Below are 19,488 nucleotides of genomic sequence, written 5' to 3'. Positions count from 1 at the left end.
ACCTAACATGCTAGGTAATCAAACATTCATAATTAACCAAATAAAGAAAAGTAAAGGATAATCTACCACCATAATACAGGTAAAACATACATGAGTTTCAAATCATCAGGCAAATACAGAAAATACTACAACAATCTCCAAAACGCTAGTAGTACGAAGACATGTGCTACTAAGATAAAATACAGCCGAGTCTCATTATACAAGAATACTGCCTGAATACGATAAATAGTACGAAATAAATAAAGGGGACTCCATAAGCTACGAGTCCGTCACAACAGCTCACCACGAGTCTCCAATAGTCAACTACTAGGCACCCTCCTAGACACCACTGAGACCAATACTGGTATTTACACAATATATGCAGAAGTGTAGTTTGAGTAAAAATAATAATGTGTACTCAGTAAATATCAGGTCTAATCTCAAAGAGATAGTGAAAAGATTTAGACAAAAATATGATACTCACATTCACAACCTGGACAGTTCAAAATAACATGGAATCTCTTAAAATAACCAAGAACAACATATATAATAAGGTGCACAAACCAGTAATAGGATAAGAATGCTTCTCAAAATAAGAACCAAAAACATAGTTCAATTTCCATGTCCGCATAGATAAACGATATGCACCAAGTAGCACCAATATGAATGCTTCTACATGAGTCTAGGATGTTTATGCATGCATAAGACTCTATCATTGTAAATATCCAGCACATCCTATGTGCTCTAACATGATCCAGCACGTCTCATATGCTCTCAACACAATATGCGTATAACTTGCGCTCGTAGGGCCAAATGTAAAATGGGTGATCATCTAACTCAGGAGGGACAGATCTATATCCAAGCGTTGCACGGAATCTCATCGAGCCATAACATATCAATATCACAATAACCGCACGGTGTAAACCATCATGCCATAACAATATCAATCCACTCATAAGTACCATAATCATATCAAATTCATATAAAGATCTTCATCTCAAAGGATGTACGCATATGCTAAAGAGATAATAAATAAGATGCGCAAAGATATAATAAATATAGATGGGGATGTCTGGTCAAGATATAAATATGACTACGGCTAAAACAAGCATATCAATAACTCAAGAATAGCCCAGCATGCCCAAATAAGATATAACAAGCCTAAACATAATCCCTAGCCTGAACAAATAAGATCATGTAGTCATACTATCAAATAAAGCATAAGTCAAGAAGAACACACAACCAAACAAGGGATAAAGAAACCTAAAACTACCCTAAACATGGTATAGTCTTAGATCCCATTTGGACATAAGAAGTTTTTCCTTATTTTCCAAAATATTTTCACTTTTTTTCGAAATCAGCGTTTGTTCATAAAATTTTCAATTTTCACTTCAAGATGCATTTTGGATATTTTTGAAAATTTGGAAAAATTACAAAAAGCTGTTTTTTAAAACTTTCACTCAAATCACTCATAAAACTTCAAAAACAACCCCAAATTATATTCATGTCCAAACACAACTCTAAATTTCAAATACCATTTTCACTTGAAAAATATTTTCCCCCTTATTTTGGAATTTTACAATTCTTATGTCCAAACGCTCACTTAGTGTACGCATATACGTTGTCAGCTTGCATATATGCCACTCCCAAAGCACGTAGTGTTGCACCATATTTTACACAAGTCAAAACAAGATTCAACTAATAGTTTCTCCGTTGATGATAAAAGAGAGTCGCCACCTAATATTTAAAGGTATACTAGGGTATCTATAAGTTTAGATTATTAACCTATTGATCTACTAACCAGTAAGATTTAGGTAAGTGTTCTTATTCTTCTAAGGGGAAGGTGTTAGGCACTCCCTAAAATCTACCTGAGGTAGCTCCTTAGGACTTAGACTAGGTTCGGGGAATTAAAATGTCTATACTCTACTTAGTTAGAGCTTGAAGTGTGTGGCTTACCTTATGTTATGTTTTAAAACTTATCATTTTGAAAGAGAAGTAGTACATATACTTTGAAAAGAAAGTATAGGTTTTATTTAGAAGAAAAGCCTTTGAAAATGTTTGTACGATTGAAAGAGTGTTAAAATGGATTTATAATACTTGTATTTACTAATTTTGCAAAATGGGGTTAAGTTTTAAACATTTGACTTTCGAAACAAAATGGCTATTTGTGTAAAGTAAGGACTATTAGGGAAATGGGTATAGATATACCTTGAAAATTAATTTCAAATCTTATACTCAAATTCAAAGAAGAATCGTTTGATGATCCTTGATTTGTAGTAGCATTTATTTGATTTGCAGAAAAGCTCGACTTTTGGAAATCACTTTTTTGATTTTTTTGATTTTTAGAAAAAAGCGAGACTGTTGACCTTGCAAGTCTGTTTTAGTTCTCAAAAAAAGGTTGCAAGAAAGAATTGTAAGTACGAGTAAGAATGGAAACTGGATAACAAAAGTGATTGACAAATTGAAATTATTTACCACTAAGATGCAATACTTCTTTTACTCTTTTTACCTATGGTTTTTTAGGCTTGCCTAGGTTTCCTAAAGTAATTCAAAGAATAATAAAGCAGTAAATATTCACTTAATACCATCAGTGTTGTATACACATAGTATTAACAACATGCTTATGTAAATGATAAAGAAAGAAAATTGGACTCATTGGTTTGGGCCTGAAGAGAGTTGGGCCCAACGAACAATGAACGAGCAGCAACAACTTCATCAACTCCAGATCCAAACTAGAACTTAGGCCTGCGTTATAGAGAACTCAGCAGGCCCAATTCGTCACACGTGTAAAAAGAAAGGAAAGACATTAGATATATGGCCCAACATAATACTTAACACAAATAACATCAATATAAGGCCCAAGACAAAACTATAACAAACATTGATAATTAAGAAATAATAATAAAATTATTGTAGAGCTAAACAAAGTAAAGTAATTTACAGTGAAGCCTTTACTTTCATTAGCAAACATCAATGATTAAAGGCTTAAGGTAAAATTCCATTCATGGCCAAGACACCCTTTGGATCCCTGGCACTTCAGAGTTCACAAGAGTCTCAGAGACCCAGAGCAGTGCTTGTATCATGGAGAGTACCTCAACCACAAACTAAATTTTACTCCTAAATACCCTTAATCATTCACTATCATGACCGAAATCTCACATGTCGTGATGGCGCATATCACAATACTAGGCAAGCCGACAATCACAATAAACCACATATCTTTAGATTTGAAAACATAACAAAAATAAGTTTAAGAGTAAAACCTCATAAATACTGATAAGAAAACACCACGACTCAATACAATATTCTCCAAAATCCGTGTGTCACTGAGTACATAAGCATCTAAAAGACAACATAGTCTGACTACTAAAAACATTGTCTAGAAAGATAGAATAGTACAAGTAAATGAAAAGAAGTAGAGTCAAGGTCTGCGGACACCAAGGCATCTACCTCGATAGTCTCCGACAGATAAAGCTCCAATAGCTAGCACCCACCGTACCCGAAAGTACCTGAATCTTCACACGAAGTGCAGAGTGTAGTATGAGTACAACCGACCCAATGTACTCAATAAGAAACAAGACTAACCTTGGGCTGAAAGCAGTAACGAGCTCAAGAGGTACAGTCCAAATATAAAATTTAAAAGTACAAAAATGTAAACATGCTTTCAAGTTCAACAATTTAAGCTCAAAACAGATAAATTATGCCAAATGTAACTGATATGAGTAATGATACATCTTTATAACTACATGTCAATTTTGCATGCCAACTGTAATGCAACGCATTGATAAAAATCATATGCATACTCTCGGAGTATCAATTCACTCAGTCCTCCCATTCATTCAATCCTCGTAGTTACTCATTCCTCACAGTCACTCAATCCTTACAGTCACTCAGTCCTCCAAATCGTTCGGCACTCGTGCTTGACACTCGCGCTCGGCACTCACACTCGCACTCAGTAGGTACCTGTGCTTAGTACTGGTAAGTAAGACTCTGGAGGGGCGGATCCTGTCCGAGCACTAAAATAAGCCAAAAATGGCATGAATCAATAAAGCATGCTGTGACATGCAGCCCGATCCCATAGATATCCCCACAATCAGGCCCTCGACCTCACTCAATCATCACTCTCTCCAGTCTCTCGGGCTCACGAATATCATGATAAACAGCCCAATCAATGAAGATATGATGTATCAATATATGGTAACGGAGACTGATATATGATTTGAAAATGATAGATGTGACTGAGTACGTAATTTGTCATGCCCCAAACTCGGGAAGCGTGACCGACGCTCAACCGAGTGAACCCGGTCAAGCAAGCATGTTGAATACTTTCTACCCGACTCACCTATGATTTAAAGAGTATATATAACTTTGTTTATTAACCAACAAGGAGATCATGTAGACAATACCAAATTCATTACGATTAATTACTTCATTTAATAAGTCTCAAAACACACACACCCCTCCATGGTTCAAAGTGGAAAAAGTGATTCAATCATAACACAACATTATTAACATTCCCAACACCCATATACAATCCACACTATGTCTACGGAGCCTCTAAAGATACCAAAGCGTACAATGATAGTGCCGGTAACAAGGTTCCGACTATACCTCAAAACATAGTAATACACACGAAACAAAGATACACAACCCCGGAATGAGATGGGGCTCACCACGTCAGCTGGGAAGAATGAGTACCGCTATCACTAGTCAATATCCTCCACAGTAGAACCACCTGCATCCATTAAAGATGCAGTGCCTCCGGTAGAAAGGAAGTTAGTACATGTCGAATAGTTCTAGTATGAAAACCAAACACCAAATCAAGAACTTGGAAATACAACATGAATATGATGAATCAGGGTGACAATGGAATAGCATACATAGAAGTTTAAACCAAAGAAAATTTATCAAGAGCTCTCAATATCATATGTAAATTGTAAGACGAGATCCTCTGTAACCATCCATAGGTTGGTACACACCTCAATTAATAGTACAGCATAATAAGAGCATTTAAAACATAAATCGTACATATATCTTTGTCACAAGCTTATTCGAAATAATCGATTTATGATAAACATCTTGGAACTTACAAGGGTTATGTGGGGTTCAATTCTTAAAAAAGAGTTTAGTCAACATACCTCAATTGAGCTTCCTTAAACTCTAAAATGTTCCAAAATTCTTAGCAACTTCAATCTCTTTGAAGCCTTTGCAACCCTTTGATGAAATTTCAAGGTAGGGTAGTGAAATCCTTAGTCCTCCCATTCCTCTCTCTAGAATCTCCCTTTCCACTCTCTAAAACACCAGAAAATCCCCCAAAAACGAACCCTTAGACTAGATAAATGAAATGGGGGTCAGATTATAAAAACCCAAAAATTGCACAGTCGCGCCGCGGGGTGCGGGACGGTAGTGACAAATGTGCCTAGAAATGATTTTGCGAAGTGTTCTGGAAATTCCCATAGGCGCGCCACATGGGACACCGCATGGGGCGGCACGGTAGTGTCCAATTCTGCCAGCTTTTGGTAATTTGGTCATAACTTCTTGTAGGAGTGTCCAAATGACAAACGGTTTAAAGCGTTAGAAACTAGACTCGAAGATATTCCATTTGATAGGTTGTTCATCACATAACTCCTTATTAATATGTGGATAGGCTCGTCCAAAGTTTGGTCTTGTGCGTACTCATTTGTAACTTTAGTCTATCAAGTAATTTCCAACTTGACTTAGACTTAGGGTTCTCCTTAGACCCCACACCACTTATAATATGCCTCGTACACTTATTATCATATCCAATTGATATCCATCATATTAATAGTCCTCGTCAGCACATAAAATAATATAATTAGCGCACATCAACTTTCTAAATAGCACTTAAGTACTTCGAAATATTTCGGGGTGTTACATTCTCCCCCACTTAGGATCATTCGTCCTCGAATGAGAAGTAGAGTTCGCCCCAAAACATTTATGTTATCTCTTTTTTTTACACACCTCAAGCCCATAAAGTTTTGACTATCACTCAAATTTTCCAGAAATTTTGGCAGAGCTTCCCTTGTAACTGAGCCTATCCACCTGGAATAGAAACCCAGAAACACATCCTAAAAACATATACATAATCCAATGATGTAACATAACACCAAAACAACACCAACCGTGGCATCATAAATAGCATATAACTTGAAAGGAACACCTTTAACATCAACTGTACAAGTGATACAAAATTCATCAGCGACAATTTCATAGGAAGATTACATAGCTATTCAAACAAATAAGGATTCTTCTTCTTCATCTCTTCCTCGGCATCCCAAGTAGCTTCTTCAACCTGTTGACTTTGCCACAACACTTTTACGGTGGCAATTTCTTTTTTTCTCAGTTTTCAAACTTGCCTATTAAGAATGGAAACTGGGATTTCTTCATAGGTCAGTTCTTCATTAACCTCAATAGTCTCAACTGGGACAATAAGCGACGGATCTTCGATTACCTTCTTCAACATAGACACATGAAATACCGGGTGCACTAATGACATCTCAGGTGGTAGGTCCAGCTTGTACGCCACCTGACCAATCCTCTAAATGATTCTGTATGGTCTGACATACCTCAGGCTCAATTTCCCCTTTTTTACCAAATCGCATTACACCCTTCATGGGGGAAACATTCAAGAATACCCAATCATCTTCTTTGAACTCCAAATCCCTGCGAGGAATATCCGAATAGGACTTTTGATGACTCCGAGTAGTTTTCAACCGCTCCTTAATGATTTTGACCTTCTCTATAGCCTGATGTATGAGGTCTGGTCCTATCAATTCAGCTTCCCCATTCTCGAACCACCCAATGGGAGATCTACATCTCCTACCATATAACGCCTCGAATGGTGCCATATGAATAATAGCATGATAACTATTATTGTAGGCAAGTTCTGTGAGTGGCAAATGGCTATCCTAGCTACCCTTGAAATCATGAATGCAAGCGCGCATCATATCCTCAAGTGTCTGAATAGTCCGATCTGCCTGCCCATCAGTCTGTGGGTGGAAGATTGTACTAAGATTCACCTGAATACCCAAACATTGTTGAAATGTCTTCCAAATATTAGTCATTATTTGAGCCCCTCGATCAGAAATGATATAAACTGGAGTGCCATGCAACCTGACTATTTCCTTGATATATAACTGAGCATACTGTTCCGCTGTGTCGGTAGATTTAACTGACAAGAAGTGTGCTGATTTTATGAGTTGATCCACAATCACCCAAATTGAGTCAAACTTGCGTGGAGTGCACGGTAGTCCTACCACAAAGTCCTTATTAATCATTACCCACTTCCACATAAGAATTTCTATATTCTGTGCCAACCCACCAGGCCGTTGGAGTTCGGCCTTCACTTGCTTACAATTCGCACACCTCGCCACAAAGTCCGTCACGTCCTCTTCATGTCATTCCACCAATAGTCTTCCTTGAGATCATGATACATCTTTGTAGAGCCCGGGTGCACGGAATACCTAGAAGTGTGAGCCTCGGTCATGATTCTTTCCCGGAGACCATCTACATTTGGAACACATAACCGCCCTTGGTGCCTTAGTATACCATCATCCATGCCGAGAGAAAAAGCCATAGTCTTATGTTTATTAATCCCCTCCTTTAATTGTACAAACAATGGATCATTGTATCGCTTCTCTTTGACTTCCACAACAAGTGATGACTCAACCCTATTTTGCACAATTACCCCTCCTTCACTAGAATCTACAAGACGAACTCCCAAACTAGACAACCGATGAACCTCCTTGGATAACGGCCTTTGATATGCCTCCAAGTGAGCCAAACTACCCATAGATTTCCGGCTAAGAGCATCCGCCACAACATTGGCCTTTCCCGGGTGATACAGGATATCAATGTCGTAATCTTTGAGTAACTCAAGCCATTTTCTCCGCCTTAGATTCAGCTCCTTTTAGTTGAAAATATATTGAAGGCTCATATGATCCATGAATATATCCATATGGACCCCATAAAGGTAATGATGCCAAATCTTCAATGCAAATACCATCGCTGCAAGTTCTAAGTCATGTGTTGGATAGTTCTTTTTATGATTCTTGAGTTGCCTAGAAGCATAAACTATAACCTTGCCATGTTTCATTAATACACACCCATGTCCAGTTGTCGAAGCATCACAATATACTACAAACTCATTTGTACCCTCTGGTAGGGTCAACACTTATGTCGTAGTCAATCTTAATTTCAACTCCTAAAAAGCTCCTTTCACCAGCATCTGGCCATTGGAACTTAATCGACTTCTGTGTCAATTTAGTCAATAGAGAGCCAAGAGTAGAGAACCCTTCCACAAACTTTCTGTAATAGTCGGCTAAGCCTAAAAACTACAAATCTTTGTTGGAGTTGTAGGCCTTGACCAATTCTTCACAGCTGCAATTTTCTGAGGATCAACCTTAACTCCTTCATTATAGACGACATGACCCATGAATGTGGCAGATTCAAGCCAAAAATCACATTTTGAAAACTTTGCATATAATTTGTGCTGATATAGGGTTTCCAGAACTACCCTGAGATGATCGGCATGGTCCTCTCGATTGCGTGAGTATACAAGGATATCGTCAATAAATACTATCACAAAAGAGTCGAGGAACAACTTTAAAACTCGGTTCATAAGATCCATGAATGCCATCGGGGCATTCATTAGCCCAAAAGACATCACCAGAAATTCAAAATGCCCATACCGGATACTAAAAGCTATTTTCGGAATATCCTGCTCCCTGATCTTCAATTGGTGATACCTGGATCTTAAATCAATTTTGGAAAAGTACCTGGCCCCTTGCAATTGATCAAACAAATCATCTATTCTTGGCAGTGGATACTTATTCTTGATTGTGACCTTGTTAAGCTGTCGATAATCAATACACATTATCAGTAAACCATCTTTCTTCCTTACAAAAAGAACCGGTGCGCCACAAGGCGACATACTCGACCGGATGAAACCCTTTTCTAACAAGTCCTTCAGTTGCTCCTTTAGTTCCTTCAATTCTACCGGTGCCATTCTGTAGGGTGTAATAGATATAGGATGCGTATCTGGCATCACATCAATCCCAAAATCAATCTCCCTGTCTGGTGGGATCCCAGGGAGCTCATTCGGAAAGACTCCCAGAAATTCATTCACAACAGGCACAGACTCTAGTGTAGGCGCCTCAACATCGATGTCCGTAACCCGGACTAAATGGTAAATAAACCCCTTGTTGATCATTTTCGTGGCCTTAAGGTAAGAAATAAACCAACCCTTCGGCACCACATTATCCCCCTTCCACTCAATAACTTGTTCATTTGGAAATTCGAACCTAACAGTTCTGGTTCGGCAATCAAGCTTGACAAAACATGAATAAAGCCAGTCCATCCCCATTATTACATCAAAATCGGCCATCCCCAATTCAATGAGATCGGCCATGGTGTCCCGACCACCCAACATGACACCACAATCCCTATAAACCCACGCAGCCAAAATAGACTCACAACCATAGTAGATACAGAGAACGGCTCATGAAGCTGCTCTGGTTCTATCCCAAATTCCATAGCAATATAAGGAGTGATATATGACAAAGTGGAATCGGGATCAATAAGAGCATATACATCATGGGATTAGACAGTCAATATACCTGTGACAACATCTGGAGAAGCCTCTGAATCCCGACGCCTCCGCATAGCATAGAATCTGTTGGGTCCTCTTGAATTTTGTGCACCTCCCCTAGCTGCACCACACCTTGCGGGTGCTGGGGTGCCTCGAGCTGGAGGTGTTATGGATGTGGTAGCTACAGAACTAGCTGGCTGCACCACACCTCTGCCCATGATCCGGCGAGACGAGCGGCAATCTCTCTGGATGTTACCCCTCATATCGCACCTGTAGCATATAGGTAGGTCCATGAAGCAGACCCCATAGTGCATCCTCCCATACTTAGGGCATGGGGGCCTACGCTACTGCTGGAACCTCCCTCTAGATCGACCCTGTTGGTGGGGTCCCCTGTTGCCATGACTGGGCTTGAAATGACTCCACTGCTGTTGACTGGGCCTTGATGGCTGTGCACTCATCAAAGACTGGGAGAAGGACTGAGATGGCCCTGATGACCCTCCTCTAAATGCTAACCAACCATTACCACCACCGGAAGAACCACCAAAGTTGCTCGCAAACCGAGCCTTGCTGCTACCCTCACGCTCCATTCTAGTTTTCAGTTTACGGTTCTCTGTAGCTTGAGCAAATGCCACCATCTTACCATAGTTCATATCAGAATTCAAGGCAGCTGTAGCGGCCTCATTCATAACCAAGGGGCTAAGGCCTTGTATAAACCGGTGCACCCTGGCCTCCATAGTGGGCAACATATGAATAGCATACTTGGAGAGGCGCATGAACTCCATGTGGTAATCCCACACACCCATGCTACCCTGCTTCAGGCTCTCAAACTCAGTGGCACGGGACGCCTTGGTCTCGGCAGGCAAGAAGCGATCCATAAAGGCATCTGTGAACTCACCCCACCTCACCGGAGGGCTCCCCTCCTCACGGGACTCCTCCCACAACGAATAGGCCACCTCTTTCAGGCGGTAGGAGGCCAACTCCACTCCCTCCGTCTCAGTAGTATGCATAACCCGAAGAGTCTTGTGCGTCTCATCAATGAATTACTGGGGGTCCTCCTCGGGATTAGTACCTGTGAACACTGGAGGATCTAACTGAAAGAACTTGTTCACCCAGAAACTAGCAGATTCCCCTGGCTGGCCAGAAGAAGTAGGCCCAACACTCGATCTCTGGGCCTGAGAAGGAAATATATATGCCAACATATGTATGGCTCCCCTAAGATCCACATCGGAAACACTGGGACCGTAAACTGGGGCTGGAGGTGAACCGAAATATCTGTTGGGGGATTCGTTGCACCTCATCAGGTGAATGAATTGGTGCAGCCCAAGCAGGAATAGAAGAATCAGGCAGTGTAGTAATTGGGGGAATATCCTCACCCCTCGGGTTTTCACCCGCATCATCAATTATAGAATTAACCGCCACTCCTGGGGTAACATTGGCTCTCTGGCCAGTTCTTGTCTTCTTCTTAGGTGCCATGTGCTGAAAATTAGAGTAATGCACGAATTAAAGGAGGAACAATCTTACAATTAGCTTTATTGCACGATCAAGATCATCAAAGAAGGGTATTATTCCTAAATGTCCAAATAGCCTCCAACTTATAGATGTGGTCAACAACACACCTATAAGAAGCACTCTACTAGACCCGGCTCCGAGACATCCTAAGACACTTTAAAACCTTAGGTTATGATACCAAGTTTGTCACGCCCCAAACTCGGGGAGCGCGACCGGCGCTCAACCGAATGAACCCAGTAAAGCAAGCATGTTGAATACTTTCTACCCGACACACCCATGATTTAAAGAGTATACATAACTTTGTTAATTAACCAACAAGGAGATCATGCAGACAATACCAAATTCATTACAATTAATTACTTCATTTAATAAGTCTCAAAACACATACACACCTCCATGGTTCAAAGTGGAACAAGTGATTCAATCACAACACAACTTGTTTAACATTCCCAACACCCATATACAACTCACACTATGTCTACGGAGCCTCTAAAGATACCAAAGAGTACAATGATAGTGCCGGCATTAAGGCTCCGGCTATACCTCAAAACATAATAATACACACGAAACAAAGATACACAACCCCGGAATGAGATGAGGCTCACCACGTCAGCTGGGAAGAATGAGTACCGCTATCACTGGTCAATATCCTCCGCAGTAGAACCACCTGCATCCATTAAAGATGCAGTGCCCCCGGCAAAAGGGACGTTAGTACATGTTGAATAGTACTAGTATGAAAACCAAACACCAAATCAAGAACTTGGAAATACAACATGAATATGATGAATCAGGGTGACAATGGAATAGCATATATAGAAGTTTAAACCAAAGCAAATTTACCAAGAGCTCTCAATATCATATGTAAATTGTAAGACTAGATCCTCTGTAACCATCTTTACACAAAGCGGCCCCGGCTCCTCACCCCAATGTGTGTGGGTAGAGGTGCAAGCACAATACCACAACTCTACTCAAGCGGCCCTGCCGCCTCACCCCAATGTATGCGGGTGGAGGTGTAACCACAGGACCAAAACCTACACAAAGCTGCCATACCGACTGACCCCCAGTATATAGGCGGGTGGAGGTGCAACAACTATACCAAAATCCTACACAAAGAGGCCATACTGCCTCACCCCCAATGTATATGCGGGTGGTGGTGTAACAACAATAACAACATCCTACACAAAGCGGCCATGCCGCCTTACCCCAATAAATGTGGGTGGAGGTGTAATCCCAAGCACAATCTCTACAGAATTTGGCATAATAACTTTTATATGAAATATGTCATTGGAGTCACAACATGTATATACAAAATCCAAAGGTTGGTACGCACCTCAATTAATAGTACACATAAAAAGAGCACTTGAAACATGAATCGAACATATATATTTGTCACAAGCTTACTCAGAATAATCGATTTATGATAAACATTTGTAACTTACAAGGGTGATGTAGGGTTCAATTCTTAAAGAAGAGTTTAGCCAACATACCTCAATTGAGCTTCCTTAAACTCTAAAATGTTCTGGAATTCTTAGCAGCTTCAATCTCTTTGAAGCCCTAGCAACCCTTTGATGAAATTTCAAGGTTTGATTCAAGGTAGGGTAGTGAAATCCTTAGTCCTCCCTTTCCTCTCTCTAGAATCGCCCTTCCTCTCTCTAAAATACCAGAAAATCCCCCAAAAATGAACTCTTAGGCTAGATAAATGAAATGGTGGTCGGGTTATAAAAACCCAAAAAATTGCATGGGGCATGGGGCACCGCGGGGAGCGGCGCGGCAGTGACAAATATGCCCAGAAATGATTTTGTGAAGTGTTCTAGAAATCCCCACAGGCACGCCACATGGGGCGGCGCGGCAGTGTCCAATTATGCCAGCTTTTGGTAATTTGGTCATAATTTCTTGTAGGAGTGTCCAAATGACAAACGGTTTGAAGCGTTAGAAACTAGACTCGAAGATCTTTCATTTGGTAGGTTTATCATCACATAATTCTTTATATGTATATAGGCTCGTCCAAATTTCATCTTGTGCGTGCTCATTTGTAACTTTAGTCTATCAAGTAATTTTCAACTTGACTTAGACTTAGGGCTCTCCTTAGACCCCACACCACTTATAATATGCCTCGTACTCTTATTATTATATCCAATTGATATCCATCATATTAATAGTCTTCGTCTGGATATAAAATAATATAATTAGCGCACATCAACTTTCTTAATAGCGCTTAAGTACTTCGAAATTTTCTGGGGTGTTACATAATTTCAATATAAGCAAGTAATTTAGTAGCAACACGACCTTTGCGGGTCCCAACAGTACCTACATATAGCCTAAGCATGATGTCTAACATGAATCACAGCTCAATTTCTCTAACACATGGAGAATATATGGAAAATGACAAGATTATTTGACTACACAGTTCCATGGAATCGACCGGGTCACAATTACCACGGTGTACGCCCACACGCCCGTCACCTAGCATGTGCGTCACCTCAATGCCAACCACATAACACATTATTCGGGGATTCATACCCTCAGAACCAAGTTTAAAAGTGTTACTTACCTCAAGCCGTGCAAATCTTTACTCCAACAAGCCCTTACCTCATCAATCGGCCTCCGAACGACTCGAATATAGCCACAAACAACTCGATACAATCAACACAAGCTATAAGAATCAATTCCATATGATAAAGCTAAGTTCTTAAGCAAAAGTCAAAACTTCAACTCAAAAAGTCAATGATGGGCCCACGTCTCGGAGTTTGATAAAAGTAAAAAACATTGAACACACATTCAACCACAAGTCCAAACATACCAAAATTACTCTATTCCGATCACAACTCGACCTTCAAATCCTCAAATTAAAGCCTATGAAGTTTTTACAATTTTCCCTAATTTTCCAACCCTAAACACTAATTAGACGATGAAAACAATGATATATTCATGTATATTAACCATATCCAAGTTATAATCACTTACACCAATCAATACCTTGAAAATCTCTCCAAAAATTGCCTCAATCTGAGCTCCCAAAGTCAAATTATGAAATATAACTCTAACCCTCGTTTTTGATATTTAACAGTCTGCCCATATGCCCTTCTTCGTGATAGGGGGAAATGCTTCGCGATCGCGAAGCACAAATCCTTAAGCTGCAAAAAATAACCCTCCACAAACGTGAATAATCCTAAGCGAACATGACTCACCGATTCTCAGACCTACGCGATTGCGAACCTCTTCACGTGATCGCGAAGAACAAATTCGCGTGAACCCAGTCTCCTTCTTTCCTTCTTCGCGAACGCGACCACCTTCACGTGTTCGCGATGCATTGAAAGAAAAAACTTTATGATCATAGACCTCATCTCGCGATAACATAGAACAAATCCCGAACTTCCCAAAATACTCTTCGCGATCACGATCCTCTTCTCGCGATCACATACAAGGAAACCAGCACCAACAAAAATCAGCAGTCTTCAAGATCTGAAATGCGCCGAACATGGTCCGAATCACACCCGATGCCCCCGAGACCTCAACCAAACATACCAATAAGTACGAAAATATCATACAAACTCGCTCAAAGTGTCAAATCACATCAAACAATACTAAAACCATGAATTGCGCATCGATTAAAGCCTAATGAACGTATGAACTTCTAACTTTCAAAACTAATGCCTAAATATACCAAACCAACTCTGATTTACTTTAAATTTTGCACACAAGTAATACATGACATAGTGGACCTATTCCAACTTCCAGAACCAATATACGAGCCCGATAATCGAAAAATTCAACTCTCGATCAAACTTCTCTACTCTCCAAACTTTTATTTTATCAACTTTCGCCGATTCAAGCCAAAATCATCTACGGGCCTCCAAATCAATATCCGAACATGCTCCTAAGTACAAAATCATAATATGGAGCTATCGGAACCATCAAAACTCCATTCTGGAGACATCTATACATAAATCAACATCCGGTCAACTCTTTCAACTTAGGCTTCCAGCCTTGGGACTAAGTGTCCCAGTTCATTTCGAAACATCCCAGATCCAAACCAACTACCCCGGTAAGTCACATAACCATAAATGAGTATATATTAAACAATAAATAGGGGAATGGGGCTGTAATAGTCAAATGACCACCCGGTTCATTACATTCACACTTACTCTTCCCTATAGGTTTAAATGCTAATGAGGCACGCATTGTAAATTTCAATACAACTGTAATAACAATACACATGGATATGTAAATTTCTCACGGCATCTATATAGAATATCATTCATGATCATAAGATAACCAATCACATTCATATAGCCACAATCCAAACATAAGTATGTGATACACTATGAATATTTTTAATATGTTCAGGTATGCTCAAAAAAATCAGTTACAGGCACGCACAAAGGAAAAGAACACCAGTATTTCACTTTAGAAAAACCAAAAAAAGATGAGTCATGTGACTTAAAGAGTAGGAAAGATACAGAGTTCAAGCTTACAGAAATCTCAGGTCATGATCACATCATCTTAACAACCTATGTTCAACAGTTCATCCCTAGACTAAGTCTTAACTTCTATTAGATGCATAAGTTAACAACATCAATTGGAATCCCAAAGGGTGTTAATAGAGATGCAAGTAAACAGGTCAATTTCATCCTAAGCAAATGACATGAATACTTTCTTCTAAAAGCTCTTAAATTCATGTTCATACCAATCTCATTGGGAATTAAAGCATAACACTATAATCAAATAGAGAAAATAACAACAGAAGGTCCATCTTAGGTTCATAAGTCAGCCCTAGTTTATTTAGGTAAGATTGATGAAGTTCAGGGTTGATGAAGGTATATACATGAATATTAAAGGCAAATAGAATTATTTAAGAACAAGATAGGTGCAGGGAATCCAAGAGAACATATTCATGGGACATTATGATGGGATTACAACATCACAAACATGATTGGGTATCAACATCATGAAGTCAAACTAACAGTGTCACTATATAAGTTTACAAATAAGACAATGAATAAACTTTATATTAAGGATCTGTTATACAGGTTAAGTATGGGAACTTAATCATGATGAAGCTTAATTGTAGCACTCTAACACAATAGATGAAATTCATGAAATCATAAATATATCTTAACCAAGTTTCATAACTTAAGCTAAGTGTGTAGCAGCTATCAGAATACACACAAGGATAAGTACAGGAATACAGTTAGTTTAGAACATGTTTATATAGTGAGATCACATATGTGATCACACAGTCAGGAGGTTTAACATAAAATCAATGATCTTCCAAGAGTTAACAGAATCACAGAAGCACATTAGACAGAAACAACCCAAACTAAATAGCATGAGCTAGTGTGCCTTAATTATAATGTTTGCCTTATATCTGAACTTGAGTACTCAAATCCATTCTAGTCTTGGTTCATCAAGAAAACAACTTCCAATACATGATACAAATTAATAGGTAACTCTAGGATGAAGATCAGCAAAGCAAACCTAATAGCTATGATAAAGCTTTCATGGATGGTTTAAAGAGAAAAAACAGGTGCATAGGGTTATTGGAATTCTTTGTTAATCATAGAGGATCAATAACACATAAGTCATCCAAACTAGAAGACAGATTCATCAAGATTACAAGAAGCATATGACTCAAACGTTTGATGATCAATCATAAACAAATGCCTTAAGGCAGAGACAACTAACTATAGCAGATCACAAGAAATGTTAATTAACAGAAAAATAACAGAATAAGCATGAATTTATCTAAATGATTGAAAGAGAGGAAGGGTCAAGGCTCACTAACCTTCTTTTGAGCAGCAAAACAAACGAAAATCTTTCTTAGTCGTTTAACAATCAAAAACTCGAACTCCGATTAGTTAGAAACCCTAGCTTTGATTTTTGCTACTTAGAACTCCTAAGTGTAGTTAATAATATTTTTGTAGTTAGGTTGATGTTGTTGAGAGCATTGAAGGCTCCCATTTTATAGTGGCATTTAACGCCTTAGGTTTCAACATAATTCAAATTAGGTAGTGGAGGATGACGAAGAGTGGATGATATGAGCACAATCAAGTGAAATCAGATAAGAACAGAGGGAAATTAGTAGTGATGTTTTACTTGAGATGGGAAACTATCTGTTAAAGGCAAATGTACTGGATAGAAGCCCCAATGTCCAGAGGTCGCTGCACTTGACCTATGGACCAAGAATAATGATGATAACACTGAAGAGATGGCCATGCATGCCATAGATTTAATAGAGCATAAAAGAAATTTGGAGATTTGATGTTGCATCGTTGAGTCCAGGGTTTTAAATTTAGGCGTTTGAATCTGTGTGATGAAAGCGAGAATAAAATAGGCAGTATTCATAGCCATAGTGGGCAGTAAGGATGACTCTGTAGTCGATTTGTGACCTTGCAAACATTTTGCAAGGTTTGTGATTGATTTGAGTCGGTGAGGTTAAGAGAATAGAAAATGGAAGGGGAAAGGGGGGCAGCTGAGTCAAGGGAATGAAATGATTAGGGTTTGGGTAGGGGTTGGTCGTCTCTAAGGGTTAAAAATGGCAGATGCATTCTGGGCCGTTGGATCTTTAGATCAACGACCCTGATAATTTAGAGATTAAACATTTAAGGTGAGAAAATATGAGGACCGTTGGATCCATGGGTTTTGACGTTTCAGATTAAATCCGGTGAGGTGTTGAAATTAAAGGAAAAATGAGATAAAACATGGGTCGTTGATCTAAAGGATGGATGGCTCGGATTAAGTGTGCTTCTTGTGTGAGTGGTGGAGAAGGGTGACATGGCACGATTTGATTTGATCGGAGAGTAGGTGATGGATTGCCAAGGTAGAAAGAGAGGGGTTGGACCTGGGTCAGATTTTAAATTTTGGGCTTGTGTATTGGGTTGTTTTTTATTTAAGAAATAGCCATTTGGTATTTAATTATGCAATTGAAAATATAGCCATTTCGGTCTTTAACCCTTTTAGAATTAATTTAAATAAACTTAAATAATTTAAATAAAATGTAATAGAAATTAAAATTATCAAATATACTACTAATTATTTTATTTAATTATTAAATATCTTATTTTTCCTACTTACGACGCTAATTTCGGATTCATTTTGAAATAGTAGGCTATTTACCGAAGTTAAGAAATAACCTTATTAACTTAATTATAAACCTAAAGTAACATATTTTATAATTATACAATACTAAATTATAAATTTAACACCATTAATTACAAAAAGTAGGTATTATTTATTTAGAAAATATTTAACATATCTATTGGAAATGAGTAAGTATAAATAAATTAATTTTTAAAAGGAGGGTCAAAATTGGTCGTCAACACGTAGCATGTAACACTAAAGTCCAATTTGGAGAAAATTCTCACTTAACAAGGTTAGAAAAGAGACTTACTTTCTTCCGGAACTGCTTCAACCCTCAAATACTGCTTTTCCTTTGATATTCTCCTCCAATAATCTCAAATCTAACAAAATAATACTTAAACAAAGTCAACCATGCTTTAGCAATCAATTCCAATCCAAAAGGCTTCAATCTTTAATGAATTTAGAAAAAGTCAACTCGAAAACGCTTGCTTGGAATCCAAAATTGAACAAAATATCTAGTTACCTATGACTTTTCGCGTCCAAATATATACTATATTTCCAAATCCAACCTCCAATCAATGTTCAAAATCCCAAAAGAAAATAATTAATTTTTATGCCAAAATGCTCTTTCTCTTTCTTCAAAATCCTTAGATTTAGGTGTGGAAATCCACGGGTATTCAATATGTTTAGTCAAATCCAAGTTAGAACCTCTAACCTTTGAAGTTGGGGTAAAAATGTTACACCCGCAGTATTACATCGAAGTTACAATATTTTGCTGATGTTACAGTATTACGTCGATGTTACATCCCGCAGTATTACGTCGATGTTAAAGTATTACGTCGATGCTACAACATGCAGTATTACGTTGATGTTACACCCCTCAGTATTACGTCGATGTTATATCCCACAGTATTACGTCGATGTTACAGTACTACGTCAATGTTACACCCCGTAGTATTACATCGAATCGTGTCACTGATGAACCTTAGTATTATGGAAAGGTGTAAAACCTTGTATAAGGATAAAAAAAAAGGTTTAAAATAAGTTTAAGGAAGTATCAGAAAGTGTAGAAGTCAAACGAGTCAAAGGAAATACAGATCATATTTTGGTTGACCTATATGTTAATCCATATATAGTTATGGCACTCCTAAATTATATTATGTAATAATTTATGTAGTAAAAGGGGGATTAATTGTAATATTACTAAGTCCAACAAGATAGCATGTGGGATATACACATATAGTATTCTAAATACATCATATAGATAAGAATGGAACTTAGTAATCTTTAAGTGGATTCTACCTAACTTT

The 19,488-nt window shown here is 38.6% G+C and overlaps 1 protein-coding gene across 1 annotated transcript; it reads right to left on the bottom strand.

Annotated features, from left to right (window-relative positions):
* Positions 1 to 9,600: 9,600 nt before the first annotated feature.
* On the bottom strand, positions 9,601 to 10,596 carry LOC138907687 (uncharacterized). The gene is made up of 2 exons (XM_070198292.1): positions 9,947 to 10,596; positions 9,601 to 9,859 (listed from the first exon to the last, which is right to left on the bottom strand). The coding sequence occupies exons 1-2, from the start codon at positions 10,594 to 10,596 to the stop codon at positions 9,601 to 9,603; spliced, it is 909 nt and encodes a 302-aa protein (XP_070054393.1).
* Positions 10,597 to 19,488: the final 8,892 nt, after the last annotated feature.

This window comes from Nicotiana tomentosiformis, chromosome 3, assembly GCF_000390325.3.
Source record: "Nicotiana tomentosiformis chromosome 3, ASM39032v3, whole genome shotgun sequence".
Taxonomy (NCBI): Eukaryota; Viridiplantae; Streptophyta; class Magnoliopsida; order Solanales; family Solanaceae; genus Nicotiana; species Nicotiana tomentosiformis.
This window is presented reverse-complemented; position numbering and strand designations above follow the sequence as displayed.